The sequence below is a fragment of the Nomascus leucogenys genome, chromosome 5, assembly GCF_006542625.1.
Source record: "Nomascus leucogenys isolate Asia chromosome 5, Asia_NLE_v1, whole genome shotgun sequence".
Taxonomy (NCBI): Eukaryota; Metazoa; Chordata; class Mammalia; order Primates; family Hylobatidae; genus Nomascus; species Nomascus leucogenys.
In genome coordinates, this window is record NC_044385.1 from 17,106,349 (window position 1) to 17,127,555 (window position 21,207).

At 38.0% G+C, this 21,207-nt stretch overlaps 1 protein-coding gene across 7 annotated transcripts in view; it reads left to right on the forward strand.

The window, feature by feature from the left end:
• Positions 1 to 21,207, forward strand: part of TTC13 (tetratricopeptide repeat domain 13) — a 97,299-nt gene that overhangs the window by 27,687 nt on the left and 48,405 nt on the right. For 4 of the 7 annotated variants that reach the window (XM_030812701.1, XM_030812699.1, XM_030812700.1 and 1 more), the window contains 7 exons: positions 7,071 to 7,136; positions 8,629 to 8,721; positions 11,808 to 11,924; positions 12,877 to 12,987; positions 18,513 to 18,595; positions 20,501 to 20,642; positions 20,906 to 21,080. In XM_030812701.1, the coding sequence (XP_030668561.1) occupies positions 7,071 to 7,136; positions 8,629 to 8,721; positions 11,808 to 11,924; positions 12,877 to 12,987; positions 18,513 to 18,595; positions 20,501 to 20,642; positions 20,906 to 21,080 (787 nt within the window). The remainder of the gene's footprint in view (positions 1 to 7,070; positions 7,137 to 8,628; positions 8,722 to 11,807; positions 11,925 to 12,876; positions 12,988 to 18,512; positions 18,596 to 20,500; positions 20,643 to 20,905; positions 21,081 to 21,207) is intronic. The other 3 variants (XM_030812703.1, XM_030812704.1, XM_030812702.1) reach the window with 2 other exon arrangements.

Sequence of the window (21,207 nt, forward strand, 5' to 3'; positions counted from 1 at the left end):
TGGGTTGCTTTCAGCTGGGAAATCTCTCTTTGAGAATGTGTGGATTATAAAGTTGGACTGCTTTGCTCACAGTTCAGACTATTGATGGGGCAGGGATGAAGGCAGTGGAAAGTTCAGATGCAGAAGAATGAACTGGGTGGTCATTTATAATGTATTTTTATTAGCAGCAAGAATGCCCTTGGCTTTCCTGCTGGTGCTTTTCTCAGTGATTTCTCTCTCCTTACCCTTTATCTCAGTGCTTCCCAGCTCTTTCCACATCATGGCACATGTGGAAATAATATTTGCATGGCACATGGGTAAACAAGAATAATTTGGAGGCATCCAGATAAAGCTTTGTGAAAATCTGTCACATTTTCCTTGTATTATATGACTGATAAGAAATAGAAAATTCGAAGATTCTATCCTCCAGCTAGAGAGCAAGAACCTGTCTCTGAAAAAAAGAAAGAAAATACGAAGATTCGATGTTAAATGCTAAAATTGTTTTCAAAAGTTCTAATAAGAAACTTGATCCTACTTTTCTGGACAAAACTTTTCTATATTAGAGTTTATGTTTGAAATTGATGCACACAGTCTCTGTTTGAGTTTTCTGTTGTTTTCATCAAATTCTCGATAGCCAGTGCCATCGAGAGACTGTAAAAGTAGGTGGTAGCAAATGTCCAAAGAATAGTTATCACTTCTTCTCCAATTGACTAAAACTCCTTTTTTCATCACGAATCATAATTTGCATAAATTATTCTCTTTAAATTATGTATTACACATATGATTATTCTCTAAATCTAATTATTCTTTTCTTTTTTGTTTTTTTCTTTTGTTGGCAAGTGTAGTGATAAAATTTCTTGCAGTATGAAATACATTTTTATCTCAATAATACTTTTTCATATCCAGTATTTCAGAATAGTGATGAAGCTTTTCTTCAAGCCTACACAGATGTTGCTCTACTACTTTTCATTCTTCACATTGTACCTGAGCTAAATATCACTTGAGAACCATTTTTCTCTGTGTATGCTAATAAATTTTTACCTGTTCCTTGCAGGACCTTCTAGATATGCAAAAACACAGTGTTTTTACGCCAGTAAATGTCCTTTAACAAATCTACAAAGTGGTAGCTATTCATGTACAGACTTTTTGGTTTTCTTGAGTTCATTAACTCTTGGCAATTTTTTTTTTTTTAGACAGCCCATGAACTCCAGTATGAAGCAGCAGAGCATGGAATATGATTCTGTTTATAGAAGCAGGCAACAAATGGGGACTCGGGGGCTTGGATTTTATTAGAATCACTATTTTGATAAGCTCATTTAATATGATTTTCAAATCTACATATAAAGGGTACTTTAACTCCAGAATGACTTTTTGATATAAAGCTCTTATGCCTTTCCTGTTGTCTTGGTTTTACCATCAGGTTACAAACCTGGGAAATATTTCCATAATCCTCAGGGTTTCAAGGTGTTTATTGGAATGTTTATTCCCTGTGGTTTGATTTTCCTTTACGGAAGTATCAAGGTTTCTAACTGAGCACAATGACAGGGTTTAATAAATGTCAGTCTGCATTGGAAACTCTTGATTTTTAAAGTTTATAACTTAGTGTTGCCTCTATGCCAATGCCCTGAAGTCACTTCCACGTGTGTCAGTGCATCAATAATAGTGTTCTTGAGTTGAAAAGTAGAACTTTTTCCTGATTTCTGTGCTGCTGTGGTCCTCATGCAGGGATGGGTATAACATAAGTGCTTCAACAATTTTATGAGGTAACTTGGCCTTTGCTATTCATTATGTGACCTTGAGCTCATCTGATTTTGATCTGATTCCAGTGGAACTGAACTTGTAAAAGAACATTATTTCCTATTTTACATTAGCATACAAAATTGAAAACATTCCTCTGCATAGAATTTTAAATAACATCCTTTATGCAAATATGTGTGTTCGTCACTTAGGTGAAATCTAATCCTCATTACATTGCTTATCTACTGACTGTTTCGACTTGTTTGTTTTTAGATCCAGTGACTTTCCAGTTTTAATAAAAAAGCCAACTTTGTAGTGGTAAACACAGTAAATACTGTAAAATTTAAAGTCACTATATAAATAATGAAATGAGGATAATATATTAGACTCTTTTTTTTTGAGAATTGACATCTAAGTAGACACAACACCATTTAGGCAACTGTTATACCATGATTTTGCAGTTGCATAAAGTAAAATTGGAAGATTGAAGTATTCATTTTCATTTCAGTCTTTTTAAGAGTATAGAAACTTTTTAAAGAAACTTTTTAAAAAGTTTCTGAAAACTTTATAAAGTATAAATATTATAAAAATATTTTGAAAAATTGCTCTTCAGATCCTAATTTGTTTTTAGGAATAAACGTTGGTTTTTATTTGGAAAAACCCAATAATTTACTATGCCATTCCATAAAGAAAAGTTTTTGGCTTTTTAACTAATGATAGATAAAATAATAAATAAAGTTGTATTAACTTTTAAAAGTAATAAAATCTGTTATTTAAATTTAGGAAGGCTTAATACTAGACTGTAGATATAACAGCCACAATAATTATATGTCCTTCTTGACTGTTAGGAAAAAATTCTAAAAAGAAAGAATAAATTGGGCCAGGCATGGTGGCTCAGGCCTGTAATCCCAGCACTTTGGGAGGCCGAGGCGGGCGGATCACAAGGTCAGGAGATTGAGACTATCCTGGCTAACACAGTGAAACCCTGTCTCTACTAAAAATACAAAAACAAAATTAGCTGGGCATGGTGGCAGGTGCCTGTAGTCGCAGCTACTCAGGAGGCTGAGGTGGGAGAATGGCGTGAACCCTGGAGGTGGAACTTGCAGTGAGCCGAGATCGCGCCACTGCAGTCCAGCCTGGGCGACAGTGAGACTTCGTCTCAAAAATAAAAAATAAAAAAAAAAGGAAGAATAAATTGAATAGAGAAAACCTAAATACTTTACAGATAAGCACAGTAATCAATTCAGTGCTGTAGTAATGATGAGACCATAGGGTGACTTGAGGGGAGGCCTGCGTGAGCCTCCTGCAGTCAAGATGATGATGGCTACCTTTAGGAAGTTGTCAGTGTTCGGATATTTCAGCTGTTGCAAATTTTTGAATGGCTGGGTTTTTTTTTTATTTAAAATTTTTATTACTATAAAAATGTTCCAGCTGCAAGAGCTGGAGGCCCACCATGCATCATTCACTGTGGCACATCTGTCATAGAGCTTTGCCTTCCTGTTACCCTGGATCGGGCTCTTGTTTTCCATTGACTGCACCCCACTATTATTAGCCATGTTGTCCTGCTTGCTTCCCCTTTGGGAAGAACAGGCTTAGCAGAGCTAAGTTTGATCTGATAGGCAAATCCTTGTCTTCTGTGTTGGTTTTTGCTTGCTATTCCTGGTATGTGGCAAGAATAGCATGGCTTTGCATGGTATTCCTAGCACATGGAACCTGAGATAGCTAACAGTAGGCCCTGAGTAAATAATTATGGAATGAATGGCTGACATCCATACAGTGAACAGTGGGAATAAAGGAGAAGGAGCATATTTATTTTCCAGGGGCATCTGGAAGGAATCCAAAGGTGGTGTTTGAGCTGACACTTAAGGGATCAAAGGAATTTCTTGGGGACCGAGGCAATGGGTGAGTGTTTCAGACAGAAGGGCTAGCATTTGCAAATGCACTGCATTTGGGAAGGCATCTTGTATGTAGGGAATTATTAAATGGTTCTGATTTCTAGGGTATGAAATGAAGCTGGGTGTGGTGGCTCATGCCTGTAACCCCAGCACTTTGGGAGGTTGAAGCAGGAGGATTGCTTGAACCCAGAAGCTTGAGACCAGCCTGGGCAACAAAGTGAGACTCCCATTTCTACAAAAAAATTTTAAAATTAGCCTGGTGTGATTGTGCACTCCTATAGCCTCAGGTACTCGAAAGTCTGAGGCGGGAGCATCACTTGAGCCCAGGAGTTTGAGGCTGTAGTGAGCTAGGCTTGCACCACTGTACTCTAGCATGGGTGACAGAGTGAGACCCTGTCTTTATGAAAAGGGGAAAAAAAAAGAGGAAGGAGATGAGGCTGAACAGTAAGCAGGAAAATGATTAATATTTTCTGCAGAGCCATTTAGATGTTACCTTTTTTTTTTTTGTATTGTGAGTTGCTACCCTTTAGTGGGTCCTGAAATTAATTGGCAAGTCAAGATTAGCACTTTTTTTTTTAAAGTGAAATATGCTGGACTAGAAAATATCAGATTCCATTGTGTATAGGAAGTCCTAGGTGTAACCTAGTGAAACTGTTTTCTGATACGTGTGTATATATTGTGCACATGTGTATGTGTGTACTGGATTGTAATGTAAAATGTATTTCAGTGATTTGGAGGTTAAAAAGCTTGAATGTCACTGTATTAGGTGTTGGGGAGTCACTGAATAATTTCAGTTAGGGAAGTGATATGATGAGACTTTAGTGTTAGAAATATAACTCTTGGTGTATATCTGGAGAATAGATGGGAAGAAATGGGAACAGGTAAGGTGATCACAGTATTCTAGGTGAGAGAGGAAGGCTTAGAATAGGGCAGTGGCTGATGGAGTGGGCGGGAGGATGCTGATCTGTTCAGGAGGTGAGATGGCCAGGATTTGGTGAGGGGTGTGTGAGCTGGAGAGCAGGAGGATGCCAGAGCACCAGTCCTGGCCATTGGTGTGTGGCGATGCCAGTTGTATTTGTAGAATAACTGCTTATTTACATCTTTTTCTGATTCACCTCTTGGTCATCTGGAGTAAACTTTTTTCTCAGTTAGGAGAAAAGCGGCTTGGATAATATATTTTGAACCATAACAAATCTGAGCATAGGTTTGGTTCTTCCTGGAGATGTATGTTATCCTAAAGCAAGCTTGTCCAACCCATGGGCCAGATGCAGCCCAGGATGGCTTTGAATGTGGCTCAACACAGCTTTGTAAAGTTTCTTACATTATGAGATTTTTTTTTTTTTTTTTTTTTTTTAGCTCATTAGCTATCATTAGTGTTAAGGTATTTTATGTGTGGCCTAAGACAATTCTTCTTCCAATGTGGCCCAGGGAAGCCAAAAGATTGGACACCCCTGCTCTAGAGGATGAGCTCACTGGGCTTACCGCCTCCCACCCCAGCCTGGCCAGGGTTCTGTTCGACTGTTGACTGTTCTGTCTTCTGGCTTTTTTGCTACAGAAAAGCATGGAGCCAGTCTTACTTTGAATTCCTCATTAGGTTCCCTTTTTTCCTGTTCCCCTTTTCCCCCTGACACCTGTATCCTTTCTCCATCCAAACCACTTACTCTTCCTTCCTTTAAGCCAGGAAGAATACTTAAATGTTTAAAGTGCTTATCTCTGGGCGGCAGGCTTATAGGGCTCCTTTACTTTCTGCTTGGTGCTTTTCTTCATTTTCTAAAATTTTTACAGTGAAACATGTATTACTTAAAACACACTTTTTTCTGATTATAATGAGCATGTCTGTTTTAAACAATTAACAGGAATATAACAATATATTAAGTACAATGGGAATATATCTAGTAATCTCACTCCCCAGAGGAAATTCCTGGTAGCATTTTGGAGAGTTTCTTTCTGTGCACATAATGGCTCACACAATCACATATAAGTATGATTTATGAAATATGACTACCATCTTTCTGTAGGTCTATAACATGTACTGTTCCCCACCCCTCTTAGAAAATAGCATGAGCAACCTCTGTGCCAGTTACATATAACTCATAAATCCAGAACTTTGTAGGGGCCAGGGAGGTAACATGAGTAAAGAGAGTTGGTGCAGTGTGGCTGTGATGAGTAGGCCCTGTGGTGAACTGATGGACTTGTACCTCTCATCTAAAGAGACAGCCAGTGCTTAGCTCTAGTCACTTATTTATTGCTGTGTGAGAATGCCAAAATGTGGGCCCATGTTTGTTGGATCTTTTGATGTTCTAAGAGAAGCTAGAAACCTAAAATTGTTTAGTTGAATTTTTGCAATTTTTCATACACCATATAGTCCAATCTGCTGTCTGGGTTGTGGCCAGTGATACGCCAGTTTACCACTGGATATAGATGCGTCTCATTCTATTTGAGTAGCCTTTAGGAAAATTTAAATGCGTGTTATCTTCTCCTTTATTTTTTCCCATTTACTCATCATTGAAGTGAATGTGTTCATTTTCTATAATACTGGCAGATACCCTAGCTCAGATTTGAAACTGAATAATAGATTAAACTGTCAAGTTTTTGCAGTTTCTTTCTGGAGAATCCAGTGCCGTTCTATTAAATCCCTTAGCAGTGCAAGACTTGTGGACCTTATAGCCAGAGGCAGCTGTTTGTTCTTCTTTCTTAACCGTATAGCGAACCATTCAGAGAAGTAAAAATTGTAGAGGCTAAATGTAGATGAGAGGCATTTCATTCACTCACCAACTAACCTGTGTGTAAGGACTCAATGGCCGGGGTCAACAGATGTTTTGTCCTTGGTCCTGATAGGTGTTTCCTCCACCCCATCTGGATTGCAGAATAACGGGAGAAAGCACGGGAGCAGGCTGCAAAAAGAGTCTGGTTTTTTATTTCAACCCATTAGTATGAAGGGTTGAATTAATCTCCAACAGATTTCAGTGCAGCCTCATTTTTAGTTCGTCATTGTGTTGGCACTGAGTGGTTCTTTCCTTTTCAGGTTATTTCATGGATATATGAAAGGAAACACACTAGTTACAGGCATTACCTAATCCTTTGCTCACATCTCTTTACCCCTCTGAGCCTCCTTCTTCTCTGTAAGACGTGATTGCTGATGCTGCCAGAGTTGTTGAGAGGATTGCATTTTAAATAAGATGACTCTGTGAAAGAAACCAGCATGTTGCTCCGTAATGTTGGTTCCCTTCTCTCTTTATTATTTTTTTCAACATGAAACTTTTATCACATTTCATACAGATGAGCTTTAAGAGCATGGACTTTTCAGGTTGGAGACTGCATATTGACTTATGAGTGGTCATAGCATAAAGAAGTAGAGCTGTCACTTGCAGCATTAATGTGCTTTAAGCAGAAACTGATTTTTTGTTTTGTTTTGTTTTGTTTATGGTTTTTGACGTGTTTCTGTTTTGGTCTGACTAGGAGGAGCCTGATCTGGTTAGTGCAATTTATGGCCGAGGGATAGCCTATGGAAAGAAGGGACTACATGTGAGTATGTAATAGTTACGATTGTCATAGTGCCTACATGACCTGACACAGACCAGGGTTTTGCTAGACTGCTACTGTTCATTGACCCTTGATGGGATGTGGAGTGGTATCTATCATTCCAGTTCACAGATGAGAAAATGGCAGCTAGTAAGTGGTGGACTGGGGATTTCCACCCAGATCTTCTGAAGTCAACTTTGATGAACTGGATAGACTAAGAAAAGCACGAGACCCTGCTTACATTCCTAAGAGATATTCAATGGTCCAAGTGGAGACTGGGCATCAATAGTGCAGTAGGACTTAGAGTTTGAATTCCTTTCACAATTATTAAAGGTTGATGAAAGAACAAAAGGTTTTTTTAGGCGTGTAAAATTTATTTTTATTTTTTATATTTTATACTTTTTGCACATAGGTGTAATATCTTTGTAGCTGTAATCAAATTATTTCCCTTATTTCTCTGAGGAAGGCTGGAGGAGGACCATAATAATCATATTTTACACAAACAAAGGTACTATGGTATAAAAATGAAGACTCCTGAAATTATATAGTAAATCACGAAATGGTGTAAGTTCAGCTTTCCAAATTTTTAGTCTAGGACATTATATGCAAACTTTTTCTATTGTCTTATTGTATACTAAAAATATTTGTGTGAAATTGTGCTTTGAGAGAGAAATACCATTTTTGCAACTTTTTCATTAAAATATTAAAAATGTTTAACATTTTTATTTTATTACAATTTATAAAATATTACAATTAATATTATACTAACCTTGTGCTGGCCTATTGGAGGAACTTTGTGTATTTGTATACTTCTGAGACATAGAGGACTGAGAATGAATTTAGAATTGGGAATGATGGAAGTGCTTAGGAAGGAAATGATATTTTACTCAGAGCATCAATAAATAACCAGGTTGAAGTTGCAGTAGTAAAGTTCAGAGCTGCCTCTTCCTAATTCTCATCTTTTAAAATTATACATCTTGAGATTAAATTTGCGTGTATATTTAATAAAAAGTTACACATGCATTTTTAATGTAAAAGTAACATGCAAATGTTAAAGAGAACTTACCTAAACTTCTTAAGGTATAGATTTATAGGCTTATGTTTTTGATAGACACTGTCTTGACCCATTTCTGTTCCCCCGTTGCCACAGGTCAGCCTCATTTCATGTGCTGGTATCCACGTACTCATCCATTGAGATTTGTTGATTCCATGTTTAAGTAGATTAAGTTTAGATAATATCCTGCCATCTGTGGAATTTGTGATAGGTAGCCGGGTCTAACATGTTATTGTTGAGTAAGTAGGTAGACTTGAGTGAGTTAAATAATTACGGTATCATGACTGATTTGACATGGCACATCTCTTACATAGAAGTGAAGTTCATGTTTTTTTTAAACAATTGGTTATATCATTACTAAATTATTAGTTTTCTCAGAAAATCTTTTCAGCCTGGTTTTGAGTAACAGTATGTCTCATACTAAGCTAATGCCTTTTCAAGGACATTAAGAATGCTGAGCTTGCTCTGTTCGAACTGAGCCGAGTAATTACCTTGGAACCAGATCGTCCAGAGGTATTTGAGCAGCGAGCAGAAGTGAGTGTGGCTTTCTTTTTCCCTCTGTCGTTATTGGATTAGTTGAATCTCAATTTTTTTCCTATTACTTTATTACTTGTAAATTTTAATGCTCCCTTAAAACTCTTATGTTTTTCTATGTAGGTACTTAATGCCTTTAAGCATGGTTGAAATTAATAGAAAACTATGGACTGAGTGATATTCCTGAACTAACATAGAAGAGTAATATTTAGTATGAAAATATGTGGTTGAAAATATTTAGTATGAAAATATGATGTGTACTACTTCTATAGATATTCATTGAAAAATATAACACAATATTTGTGTTATATTTTGAAAAATATAACACATGAAAATATAACACAAAAAAACACAAAAAATATAACACAAAAATATAACACAAAAGAAAAACACATAATATTCATTGAAAAATATAACACATAATATTCATTGAAAAATATAACACATAATATTATAGCTATTCATTGAAAAATATAACACATAATATTTACTGTATATGTGACATACTTTAGCAAGACTTGATATGACAGTTAAGTCAAACTGGAATTCACAGCCTTTGGAAGCGTTCATTCTGCTGATGTGTATGTGTGTAAGCACTTAAATGTAATTCTTATGATATAGACCTAGCTGCATGGATACATAGATCAAGTGAGGATGATTACAGCCACATCTTAAAGGAGCTTGACATAGAGACAGATAATACGTGGTGAAGATGCCATGTAATACTGGCTCAAGTAGACAGAGGAGGCGCTTCTTTGGGAAGAGAAGAAGGGGAATGTTGGGAGTGTTTGCTGAGGCCATCGGAGGAAGCGAGGCTAGAGCTGATCCAATCCCCTGGTGTGGTGGGGACAAGATGGAGGAGAGTGTTCAGCGCAGGGAAGAGAGTCTGTACAAAGGCAGTCTGTTTTATGTTTTTAAATGAAATGTGTTTATTTTACTTTCTTAAAATAATAAGCTATCTAGGCTTCATATGTGTTAATGTATTTAGTCTGAATAAAACAACTTTTAATCATCTGATATGATCTCATAGTTGAACTAAAGAAAAAATTACTTTTTATTTTCTCTTTTGGGAGAGAAAACTAGTAAAGGAAGTGCTAAGGGTGTAGGAATTTAAAAACTGTATTTATGGTATTTTTATTCTCAAGATTATTGTGGCTTACAGTTCAGTCTCTTAAAGGGAATTTTTGTTTTGTTGGGGATTTGGCTTTTTGAATAAAATCTTTGTCAGTGAATGATTTAATTTCTTGCCTCTTATCTATTTTGAATTGTAACCCTAAGGGTTAAGTGACTATAGTTTATCACTACATGAGACTTGCTGGTATTTAATTGGTGTTTAGTGGCTAATTTGGTGACAAGTTTGGTAATCATCTGCTTCCGGGAGAGGGGACTGATGTTTTTTCCCCTATATTACTCTGGTTTATGTTAAAATCTGGTAAATCATGAATTAAATTAAGTATATTTAGGTAAGAATTATTTAACAGGTCTTTACAATTTACATATCTAATAAAAAGCTACTGTTTATCAAAAATGGCATTGTAATTAGAAAAATAATTTTTAATTGTCTTAAAAATGTATAATAATATTCTCTTTTTCTGGCATTATTGGGCAATAATGTTACTACATGCTGAATTTTCCAGCTAAATTATAACATACCATTTATATATGTCAGAAGTCATTTTATGAGAAATCTTTCACTTTCATGCTTTCTGAAATATTCTATATTTGATGAACATAAGTTAACTTTTTAAAGTTACTCATTATTATGCATATTGATTGTTCTGCTGGGGTATGATAATTCAGTTATGTAGCTAGGGGTTGATAAACTAGGGAGGGATGATTTTCCTTCCCAAATACAACCCCAGCCCACTGTGCTTTTTGAATTCTCAGACATATATTCAATTTATTTCCTCTTCCTGAGCTATCATGCTTACTACTGGTGATAGGCCTGCCCGAGTCCTCTTTCTTGCTGGTTTTAAACTTCTGTAGAGTAGGAAATTATAAAATTTGGTAGAAATAACCTGTCTAATAAGGATAGAATAGGCTGGGCATGGTGGCTTATGCCTGTAGTCCCAAAATTTTGGGAGGCCGACACAGGAGGATTGCTCAAGGCCAAGAGTTCAAGACCAGCCTGGTCAATGTAGTGAGACCCCTACCTCTGCAAAAAATTTAAAAAGATAAATTAGCAGGGCATGATGGCACGACCCTGTAGCCTAAACTACTCAAGAGACTGAGGTAGGAGGATTGCATGAGCCCGGGAGTCTGAGGTTACAGTGAGCTATGATTGTGCCACTACATTCCAGCTTGGGTGACAGAGTGAGATCCTGTCTCTAAAATAACAACAAAATAAACCCTAATTTAAGGACGTTCATTCAGGATAAAGTGCTTGGGCTTGATTGCATGAACACTGATACCAATTTTGGATTTTCTTATGTCCTTTTGGTTTACTTTTGCATTCTGAACTGTCTAATGTATTTTCATGTTGCCTGAATACAACTGATTGCTGGCTCAAAAGAGCTTTTCCAAACAGGCTTGCAGATATTTTTCCTCCTACTCTGCACATCATGACTCATGAGTTAAAAGTTGTTACACAAAAGGGCTTAAAGAGCATCTGGAATCTTAGAAGTTGTCATTAAGCTCTTCTTACCATAGAGGACAGAGCTAAAGACCATGGAGGACTCTAATCTGTGTCCAATAATTTGTCTATTTTAATGGTTCAAAGTTATCTTTCAGGTTAATTTTGACATCTTTGTGTATATATGCCACATTTTGATTTAAAAGATAAAGTCAAGAAAAAAAATCACATTGCAAGAAAAGCAACATCTGGTACAACCCAGAATGTGAAATAGTGACAAGGCAGTTGCTGCAGTCATAGTTCATCAGCCTCCTGCTTGACTGGACAAAGATTAGTGGCACCTCATCTGGTTGACTTTGAACCCCACTGCATAGTATATGGGGTCAAGGATTGCAGCCTGCTGAGAGTAATTTTGTGAGTGGAGTATGGTGAAGTGGAATTGAAGAGTCAAAAACATTGGGATTTTAGGGTTGGTCATTGGTATTCTTCCTGATTACATGTTTGGGATTTCTAGATTCTGTCCCCTCTGGGACGAATTAATGAAGCAGTGAATGACCTCACTAAAGCTATCCAACTGCAGCCCTCAGCACGGCTGTACAGACATCGGGGAACCCTGTACTTCATATCAGAGGTGACTGGTTTTTGTCTTGAAGTATTTCTTTTTATGATGATGAAGATTTCATTTTTCCCTTGACCTCAGAAAGTGACTCTTTGATAGATTTGGGCTTTGACTGTTTAGTAATATGTCTGTGTCATAAGAGTTATAAAAGCATTTTCTGTAGCTGAAATTAAACCCCCAGTGGAGAACATTAAGTACTAAAAACACTTTCTCGTTTGAGCTGTCAGCAATAACTAATTCTGGACTGGCATTAAAAAAAGAGAGAGAAAGATAAATTTAGTTTGTGGATTGTATGTCAATCTTTCTCGCAAATGTCCTCATAGGGAAGCAGGTATGCATGTTGTCAATGTGATTATTAAACTTAGAGGTACAATTTGAATTTCTTTGGGTTTCACAACCCAAGAAACACACCCTGAACTAGCATGGCTTTCCAGACTGTAGCTTCTCTATGTAAGTGACCTAAGCCTGACGCAATTGTCTTTTATCATCAGAGTGGCATTTATGATTGCCATGATTATTTCTGTGGCTTATAGTACTTTAAATAACAATTTTCTGTGCCAAAGAAAATATATTAAAAGAGTCTCAGCATAACACATTTTAATGTTAATCTGTGGCATAATTATTTTGGAAATATCCAGTATGATAAAATGCTAGTACCAGAAATTTCTCTGACAGATTATTACCATAATACTATTTGAAATAAATTGTTTGTACTTGAGACAGAGTGCTTAAATTAAACCTTTGTGAGTTTTTCTCACAATCGCTTTTCTTAAAAAACTCCCAACTGTTTGAATGAGTAGTATAAGCATTTAACCAATATATAGTGTCATGAAATGTTTCCTTTAAAGCCAAAAAGGGCAGAGGATAAATTGAGATTTTTTTTTCTCTACCAGTCAAAAATTAGGAAATGTTCACATATCTAATGAATACTATTTTATTTTTCCCCCCACTCTCCTTTTTGTAGGACTATGCAACAGCCCATGAAGACTTTCAGCAGTCCTTAGAACTGAACAAAAACCAGCCTATAGCTATGCTATACAAAGGTTTAACTTTCTTTCACAGAGGACTTCTGAAGGTGAAAGTGTTGTGCATATGTGTACCATATGATGACTCTGCTTCTCTTTTGTGGGTGGGAGGAATTTCGTTTGATTGATGGCTGGTATTTATTATTTATTGAGCTCCTACTCTTTGATGGGTTCTTGGAGGGAGATACAGAAAGGGAAAGGATCAAAGGTCAATAAGTGGGAGAAATGATACTTTACCTTTATAGAGGATACAGTTTGCAAAGCTTTTTCCACATATAATTTATCATATGGTAAACATACTCAAGAATGTAATATAAACAAAGTGCTTTGAAAACGTAGATAAGAAAGATTCATTGGAACTGCAGAGTTAGAAAAAGTTCCAAAGAACAGGTGGACTTTGTCCTGGAGCTGGAAGACTGAGTAGGATTAGGGGGTGGAGGTGGGAGAAGAAAAGCCCTTCAGGCAGAGAGGAAAGCGCGGGTGATGACTTGGGGAGATGGAAATATGGGCAGTTCACAGACTGGGAAGTAATCGGGTATGGTTTAAGGGAGATGAAGCTGGAAGGTCGGTGGAGGGCAGGTCCTTATCCTGGAGTACCGTGCTAAGCATTTTGACTTAAATTTGCAGGCCAGAGGATCTATAAATTCTAGGTTGCCAAAATGCATAGATTCCAGCACTGAGACCAAATCTGTAATTTAGGAAGTAGATTCTGACAGCATGGTGGCTGAGGAGATGAAGGACAGAAGGACTGACCAGGTGACATTGGTTGGGTCTAGGTCAGTGGGCATGAAACTTGACCCAGCTCCTTGAGAGACCACAGGAACAGGTTGGGAGACCCTTCTGAGATTGACTGTATTAGTATTGCTTGAGGACTGCCTGACTGCTGGGCAGAGGAGGTAGAGGGAAACAGGAAAGCTATCTGAACTGACTGAAAGTATGGGCAGAAACGTGGCCTCCAGCTTGGCCCTTCCTCCTGCCTGGGCACTCGATTCCATGTTCTGAGTCTGTATGGGGAACCCACTGTGAGAAGGCTTGTGCCAGGAGCCGGGGGCCTGGAACCTGACAGGGAGTTGCCTCTCTCACCTGGGCCTCCTTAGTGCCGCTCGAGGCCTGGCACACAGTAGGTGCTGTCACACAGGACACATCCAAGCTACCTGATGGAAGACAGATGGGCCTGAGAATGAAATAGAGCCAGCCTGCACAGCCAAAAAGCAATTCATTCTGATAGGAGCCCCAGAAGGTGGTACTTAGCAAGAACTTTGAAGGCTGTGAAGAAATTCAGTAGTGTGTGGCAAGGATATGTATCCTGCAGAAAGAACAGACATTTTATTATTGAAAGTGGTTTGAGGATCTGACATACATATATTTGGGTTGTGGGGAGAGTGTTTACCTGTGAAAAGGCTGCACATTGCAAATCCTCAGTGTTAAGGGTAGTGCCTGTCACAAAGTAGGTGCTCAATATGTATTAGTGCAATAATGAATTTCAAGGACAGAGCATTGAAGCTGGTATTGAATGGTCTTGGTTTGAGCTCTCACTCCAAGCTCCATGGGCAATCAGTTTCTCCTTCCATGTCTATAAAGTGGAAACAATTCTACTTTCTGCCTCTTGGAGTGATCATGAGGATTCAATAAAATATGTGAAAAGTACTTTGTAAGCTTTAAACAGGAATCAAATATTAATTATTGTGGATTATTTTATCTGTGAAAATTTAAAGTTTTACAGATTCTAAAAGAAAACTCCCATCCCACTAAAAACCAAACCAAAAGGAATTTTGCAGATTCTGTTTCATAAACCTCACATTCCTTTTGGAAGTATGTGGAGGATACTCCTAATAAAGACCTCGCTCTCCCCTCAGGATTCAGACTGGCAGCCGTAGGCTTTGAGAACAATTTCTTAAAACATGCTTTGAGCAGCTGCCAGATAGACTTGTCCAGTTTATTTTGTATCTGCCCTCTGTTCCTCTTATCTTCTCTGACAGTCACCTTAAATTTAAAAAACTCAGAACCTCGGTACTCTACTCAAATTATATCCCTTGGATATCTCATGGAGGAGAAAAAGATTACAAATACAAAAAATACCATCCTATTTGTATTAAGAGGTTGAAAATATTTTTAAAAGTAAACAAATGCAAACGGTTTCGCTTTTAACATTGTTACTGTAAAGCCAGGTTTAGGAAGATGGATGGGGCTCTTTGGGATATTTGAAAATGAGAATTTTTCAGAAAAGAGAAACTAACTACAAATTGCACAAGAACTGAAATTCAGTTTGATTTGCTTTAGATCTGCATGATAAGAACCTAGAAACAGTGCTTTCATTTTGAGCATTAAAAGCCCCTCAGCAAACTAGTCCTACCAAGTTATTTGGTGCTCTGTCCTTTTCACCATGCTCATAAGCGCAGCATCAGCAAGTATAATAGATGGGAACTCTTGCTTTTTGTTTTTATAGATCCGCTGTCTGAGGAGGTTAGAGTGGTTACTTACTGTCTCCTTCATCCCAACAGCATCCCCATGAGGTATAGAAGGAGTGGAGGGTGTCCCAGTTACACAGATTGGAAAACTGAGTCGGTAGTGAAATGGCTGAATTAAATGAACTTTGTGTAGATTTTTCTGTTTCTCTTGTTAACCATAGAGACAAGTATTAAATGGTCCAATGAGTTTGAGCTGTCTTTATATCCTAAAGGTGGTCTCTCTTGGCCAACAGCAATTTAGAAATTAATTGAGTCGGTGATTGCTTATTTACTAAATGATGTAATATGTTAGAAGTATATTAGGCAATATTGCATTACAAATTTTACAACTATCTAATCCAGGGGTTATATCAGGCATTTTGGATCTTCCTAGGGAAACAACAAAAACTTTTCTATTGAATCCCATTGTTTTATCTATGTTGTAAGGATATTTCACAAACTGTGTGTCCCAAGCACCATCAGTCTTCACTTTGAGGGTTTTCTGAGAGTGTTCTCTTAGTTACAAGGAACAGCCCTAGGGTGGTGGTTGCCTGTCAACTAGTAAGAAAGATGGGGACTGAAAATGGTGGGATGGCATTTGCCAAACAAATTAATTAAGAGCCAGTTCATATGTTTAGAGATTGATTCATTCAAACGTAGTTTCTTTGTTCCCAACGCCTTAAAATCTTGATTCTACTATGTCCCCTCTTTGGCAGAATGAGGTAGAGAGCTGTGCAATGATTAGACAGGAACCCCGAAACCAAAGACTCTTAAAAGCTGAAGAGAAATCAGACTTTGAAGAACTGTGGCGTCCAAGCATGCTGTAAGTGGAGTGGGCAGCCCCCTGGGCGTCTCCACCTAGCTGTCCACAAGCACTCCAGGCTTAACACGCCCCGATGGGTTTGTTATTCCCTCCTGCCCCACCCCATCCCCACCTGCAGCTGCCCTTTCTCCTGTACTTCCTTACTTGGTTAATGTTCTCGCCACCCACCCAAGCTCTTCAGCTTAAAAGCTTCCTACCCTTTCTTCTCCCTCATCTCCCATACCCAGGCAGCCACCAAACTCTGTTGTAGTTTGCCTTTCAAAATGTCTCCTGAGGTTGACTCTTCTTTTCTCTCCTCAGAGACACTTTCCCAATTTGAGCTTTCATTATCTCTTGCCCCAACTACTGCAGCAGCTCCCTAATTTGGCTCCCTGTCCCCATTCCCTTCTGTCCCTAGTCTGTCTTTGTTGCTGCTAGTAGTAATCATCTCTAAAAAGTACATTTCCTGAGGTCATGCACCTGTGTGAAGCCCCCTAGTCCTCACTGCCTACACAGCTTGGCCCAGGAGGCCCTTCCTTTCCTGGCCCAGCTTCCCACGTTAGCCTGGTCTCCCATCTTTTCCCTCTCCACTGCACCCACCCATGCACCCTGCACTCCTGCACCATTTCTGAGTGATCTGTGCCACTGTACAGCACTATTTCCCCTCTCCAAAATGCCCTCTTTCTTTACCAAATTCCTTTTCATTCTCCAAGACCCAACTCAATTGTCACTTCCTCCCTGAAGCCTGTTCTGTTACCCCAGGCTCAGTTAGTGGTTTCTTTCTCTTCATTCTCAGAGACTTACTTATATCTCTATTGTAGCTCTTAATTTGTATTCCGATAACCTGGTGACACAATTGGCTTTCTAACTAGACTCCATTCTTAGAGGACAGAGATAATGACTGGCTCATCTTTGCCTTCCCTGCACCTCACACTGTCTCTGGCACATAGTAGGCACTCAATATATGTTTACTGAATTAAGAATATAGTGGTAAACTCTTAAAAGACCAAGGTTACACCATGGCAAGAAGCCTAACTAAAAGTGATCTTTAACATTTCTTAAATGTTAAAGTTTATCCATTCTCATCTCTCTACCCAACCGTAGATATTCAGCAGGAGTCCTTAATTAGTAGATTGTCATCCCATCGTTGCCTTTGAAGAGTTTGCACACCAGCCTGTCTTGTCCTGCTGTCTCCCTTTCAGAGAAAATCAAGGTGCAGGGAATGAGTGCCTTTTTGAAAAGAATTAGAATTGTACTGCTTTTGCAAAACAATTTTGTGTGCTTTACGAAATCATTAAATATTTATTGAGTGCCTACCATGTACAAGGTATGTGACATCTTCAGTAGTTGTCTTCTATGAATTATCTAATCAGGTGTAAAATTATCTAAAGTCATGTCTTTTGCATTAAAGCTATTAGAGATCATGATGCTTTATAGCAGGTAACTTTAGTAAGATATGTCTTTTCCTTAGGAAAAGTGTTAGTAAGCTATCTAGTCGTAATTTTTTTTATTGCACTGTATAAGTCACAGTGAAAAGTACATTTAATGTTGGTTTAAGCCTAGGTTGTTTCTACTTAAACAGAATGGTACACTTGATTAATAGTTTTCATAGATGGAGAGGGAGTTAGGCAGTAGCCAAGTACACCATGCATTTCCAAGGATAGCTTCCCAAAGGATAGTGCCTGCTTAGCAGTTCTCACATTCTTAGCCACAGACTTGGTGTTAGGCCGACGGAAGCTAACCCCAAACACCTCCAACTTAAGGTTTTTGTTTTGTTTTGTTTTACTTTTTCTTTTTCCTGGTAGATCATGGGAATCCTTCAGTTGGTGAATCTAGGAGCCTTTTTGCTTATTTTATAAACAGTTTCACATTGGGCTTTCTTTTTTGTCTCTCGGTTCAATTTTAAATGTTGCCAGTTATGATCATTTTAAATTATTTCACACAACTGTTAGGCTTGCTTTTGGTCCTAGGGCCTTTCTTAATTAAGGATATGATATTAATAATATGAAGGTGAAATGATTAGTATTCAAAGTTTTAATGAAGTAGCTAGTAATAAAGTAGATAAAATGGAAAGCTGATCTCCCATTGTAAAGGGGAGAAATTTAAGGCTCGTATTTTTCATAGTAATGCATTTGTTTACTGAAATTAAATCCTTCTGACTTATAGTTTATTGCATTTTCTGCCTCTCTTTTTTGAAAGTCCTCCTATTTAAAAGAAAATCTGTCAGAGACTGTGTAGGATATATATTTAAATCCTTTTATGATTTAAGTGAATCTCAATTTTAACAATTATGCAAATGAAATAATTTTCTCTACACTTTTTACAGGAAGCTATTGAATCCTTCAAAGAAGCTTTGAAGCAGAAAGTTGACTTTATTGATGCATATAAAAGTCTAGGGCAGGCGTATAGGTGAGTAAAATAATAACAGTTGGGGTAGGAGAGAGGTTGAAGAGTGGGGAGACAAGATAGCTTCACATAATATTTAAAAGAAATAGTATTTCTTAACCAAAGGAGATGGGTATTTTGAATTGTGCAAGTATGTATAGACTTGTTGATATTTTCTCTGAAATGCAGAAAAAGAAATTGTATCAGAGGATGTCATGATGCACAGTATTCTCTCTTAACTTCAGCATGTGTATTGGTCTAGAAAACGTTCATCCTTCAAGGGTTGTTGTTTTGACTAGTGGCATTGTAAGCTATTGGGGTATAGATGCTGCTGCTACTTTCTTAGACAGTAACTAAGGTAAATTTCCTATGATCTCTTTGAAGAGTCCTAGAATGAAGGGATGGAAAAGTTGTGATTATAATGTACATCTACTGAGAATGAGAAGTTGTAACTAGAACTTGGCTTCCTGACCCCATGCATGGCCCTGATTAATAGAGCTATTGTGACTTTTGGCTTAAAAAAAAAAAAAAGTAAGCCGAGAGCGGTGGCTCACCCCTGTAATCCCAGCTCTTTGGGAGGCTGAGGCAGGCAGATCACTTGAGGTCAGGAGTTCGAGGCCAGCCTGGCCAACATGGTGAAACCCTGTGTCTACTAAAAATACAAAAATTACCTGGGCATGGTGGTGGGTGCCTGTAATCCCAGCTACTTGGGAGGCTGAGGCTGGAGAATCGCTTGAACCCGGGAGTCAGAGTTTGCGGTGAGCCGAGATTGCGCCACTGCACTCCAGCTTGGGCGACAGAGCGAGACTCTATCTCAAAACAGGAAAAAAAAAAGTATATTGTGTTATGAAAAGGAGGTAGGATGGCATGAGTGAAGGAGCTCATGACTTAGTTCTGCCTTGGTTGTTCTGCAGGTATGAGTGCTTAACTTCCCTGAGCTTCTGGCCTCTCACTTGTAAAGGTGCTACAAAAGCTAGAAAAGAAAGATAGTGACAGAAAGTCCCTTTATTAGGTACCTTATTCAGGAAGGATTACATTCAAGAGCTTATTTATCTGATAGTTTGAGGAGCTCTTATACTAACTTGGACAAAGTGTGTTTGGGTTTGTTTGGGGTTTAAGGGATGATATTTATGCTTCCTGTCTCACAGAATTATTGAATGTAAATTGAAAACAGATTTGAAAGCACCTTGTGAAGTGCTGTATGAATGTAAGCAGGAATTATATTTTTTTAAAATGTCCATTATTTATAGAGAATTGGGTCCTGCTTTTCAGGAGGTGAAGTGGGAGCATCGCCTGAGCCCAGGAGGCTGATTTCAGCCTGAGCAATGCAGTGAGACCCGGTTTCTAAACCTATTTAAAAAGCAAATAAAAAGCAGATTGATCCATAACAGCCATTTCCATCCTGGAATGGTTACAATTCTAAAATACACTTCTTTTTTCAGAATTCCAAATTATATAATGATTTACTAGATTTTTAAGCAAAGCAGCTTTGGTGACCAAAAAAAAAATGAATTTTTAAGGCTATGAATTTGATTGAGAGTGATGAACTGTTTATGATTATAATTGGTATATTTTTTTCCAAATGGGAAAAGTGTGTTTTTATCCATATATTAAAATTTACACAGTTTTTTTAGGGTTTGGGGCTCATTGTGAATAATCAAGGAGAGGGGTTTGAATAAGCATCTGCCTTTGGAAATCAGCAGATGAATTTTCCCCATAGAATTTCAAGAGCTCTGTGGTTATCCTATAAGCTGGTGAGATTTAGAAGTAAGTGAAATGTGATGTGTCAGAGGCTATAAAAAAGTAACAAAGGGAATACCCCCATCAAGATATCTTGTTTACATATTGGTCCATAATTCTGAGGATAGCTTATTCTGTATGTTTCCCGTAATATCTATACTGTATTCATAACTATTATTAAATACCTAGAGAACTGGGCAATTTTGAAGCAGCCACTGAGAGCTTTCAAAAGGCACTGTTGCTCAACCAAAATCATGTGCAAACCCTCCAGCTCCGGGGAATGATGCTCTACCACCACGGCAGCTTACAGGAAGCTCTTAAGAACTTTAAGGTGAGCATCCATAAATAAGAACACTGTAATTGGAATTATTGGATTATTCTTCAGTGAAGTTTAGTGAAATGAATAGAGAAGGGGGACTGAGAATAGTGTTTCTACTCCAACAAAAAGAAAGAGAAGAAAACATTGCCCTTGTCCTGTAGACTAGTTCATAGGTCTGGTTGAACCTGGAGGGGAAACTAATTCCAGAGTAAAGAATAAAGCATTTCAAAATTTTCCTAAACCGTATTGATATTAATGCAGCATTTTGTCCTCAGCGGTGTCTGCAGCTAGAGCCATATAATGAAGTGTGCCAGTATATGAAAGGGCTCAGCCATGTTGCCATGGGACAGTTTTATGAAGGGATAAAAGCACAAACAAAAGTTATGCTGAATGATCCTCTCCCAGGCCAGAAGGCTAGCCCTGAGTATCTTAAAGTGAAGTATCTCCGAGGTAAGTCAGAAAATCACAGAATTGTTGGATTTTCATGCTCAAAGCTGTAGAAACCATATTGCTTGACTCTGTTTATGTTTCATATGAAACAGTGGAGTCTGAAAGAGGCTAGGTGACTTCTCCACAG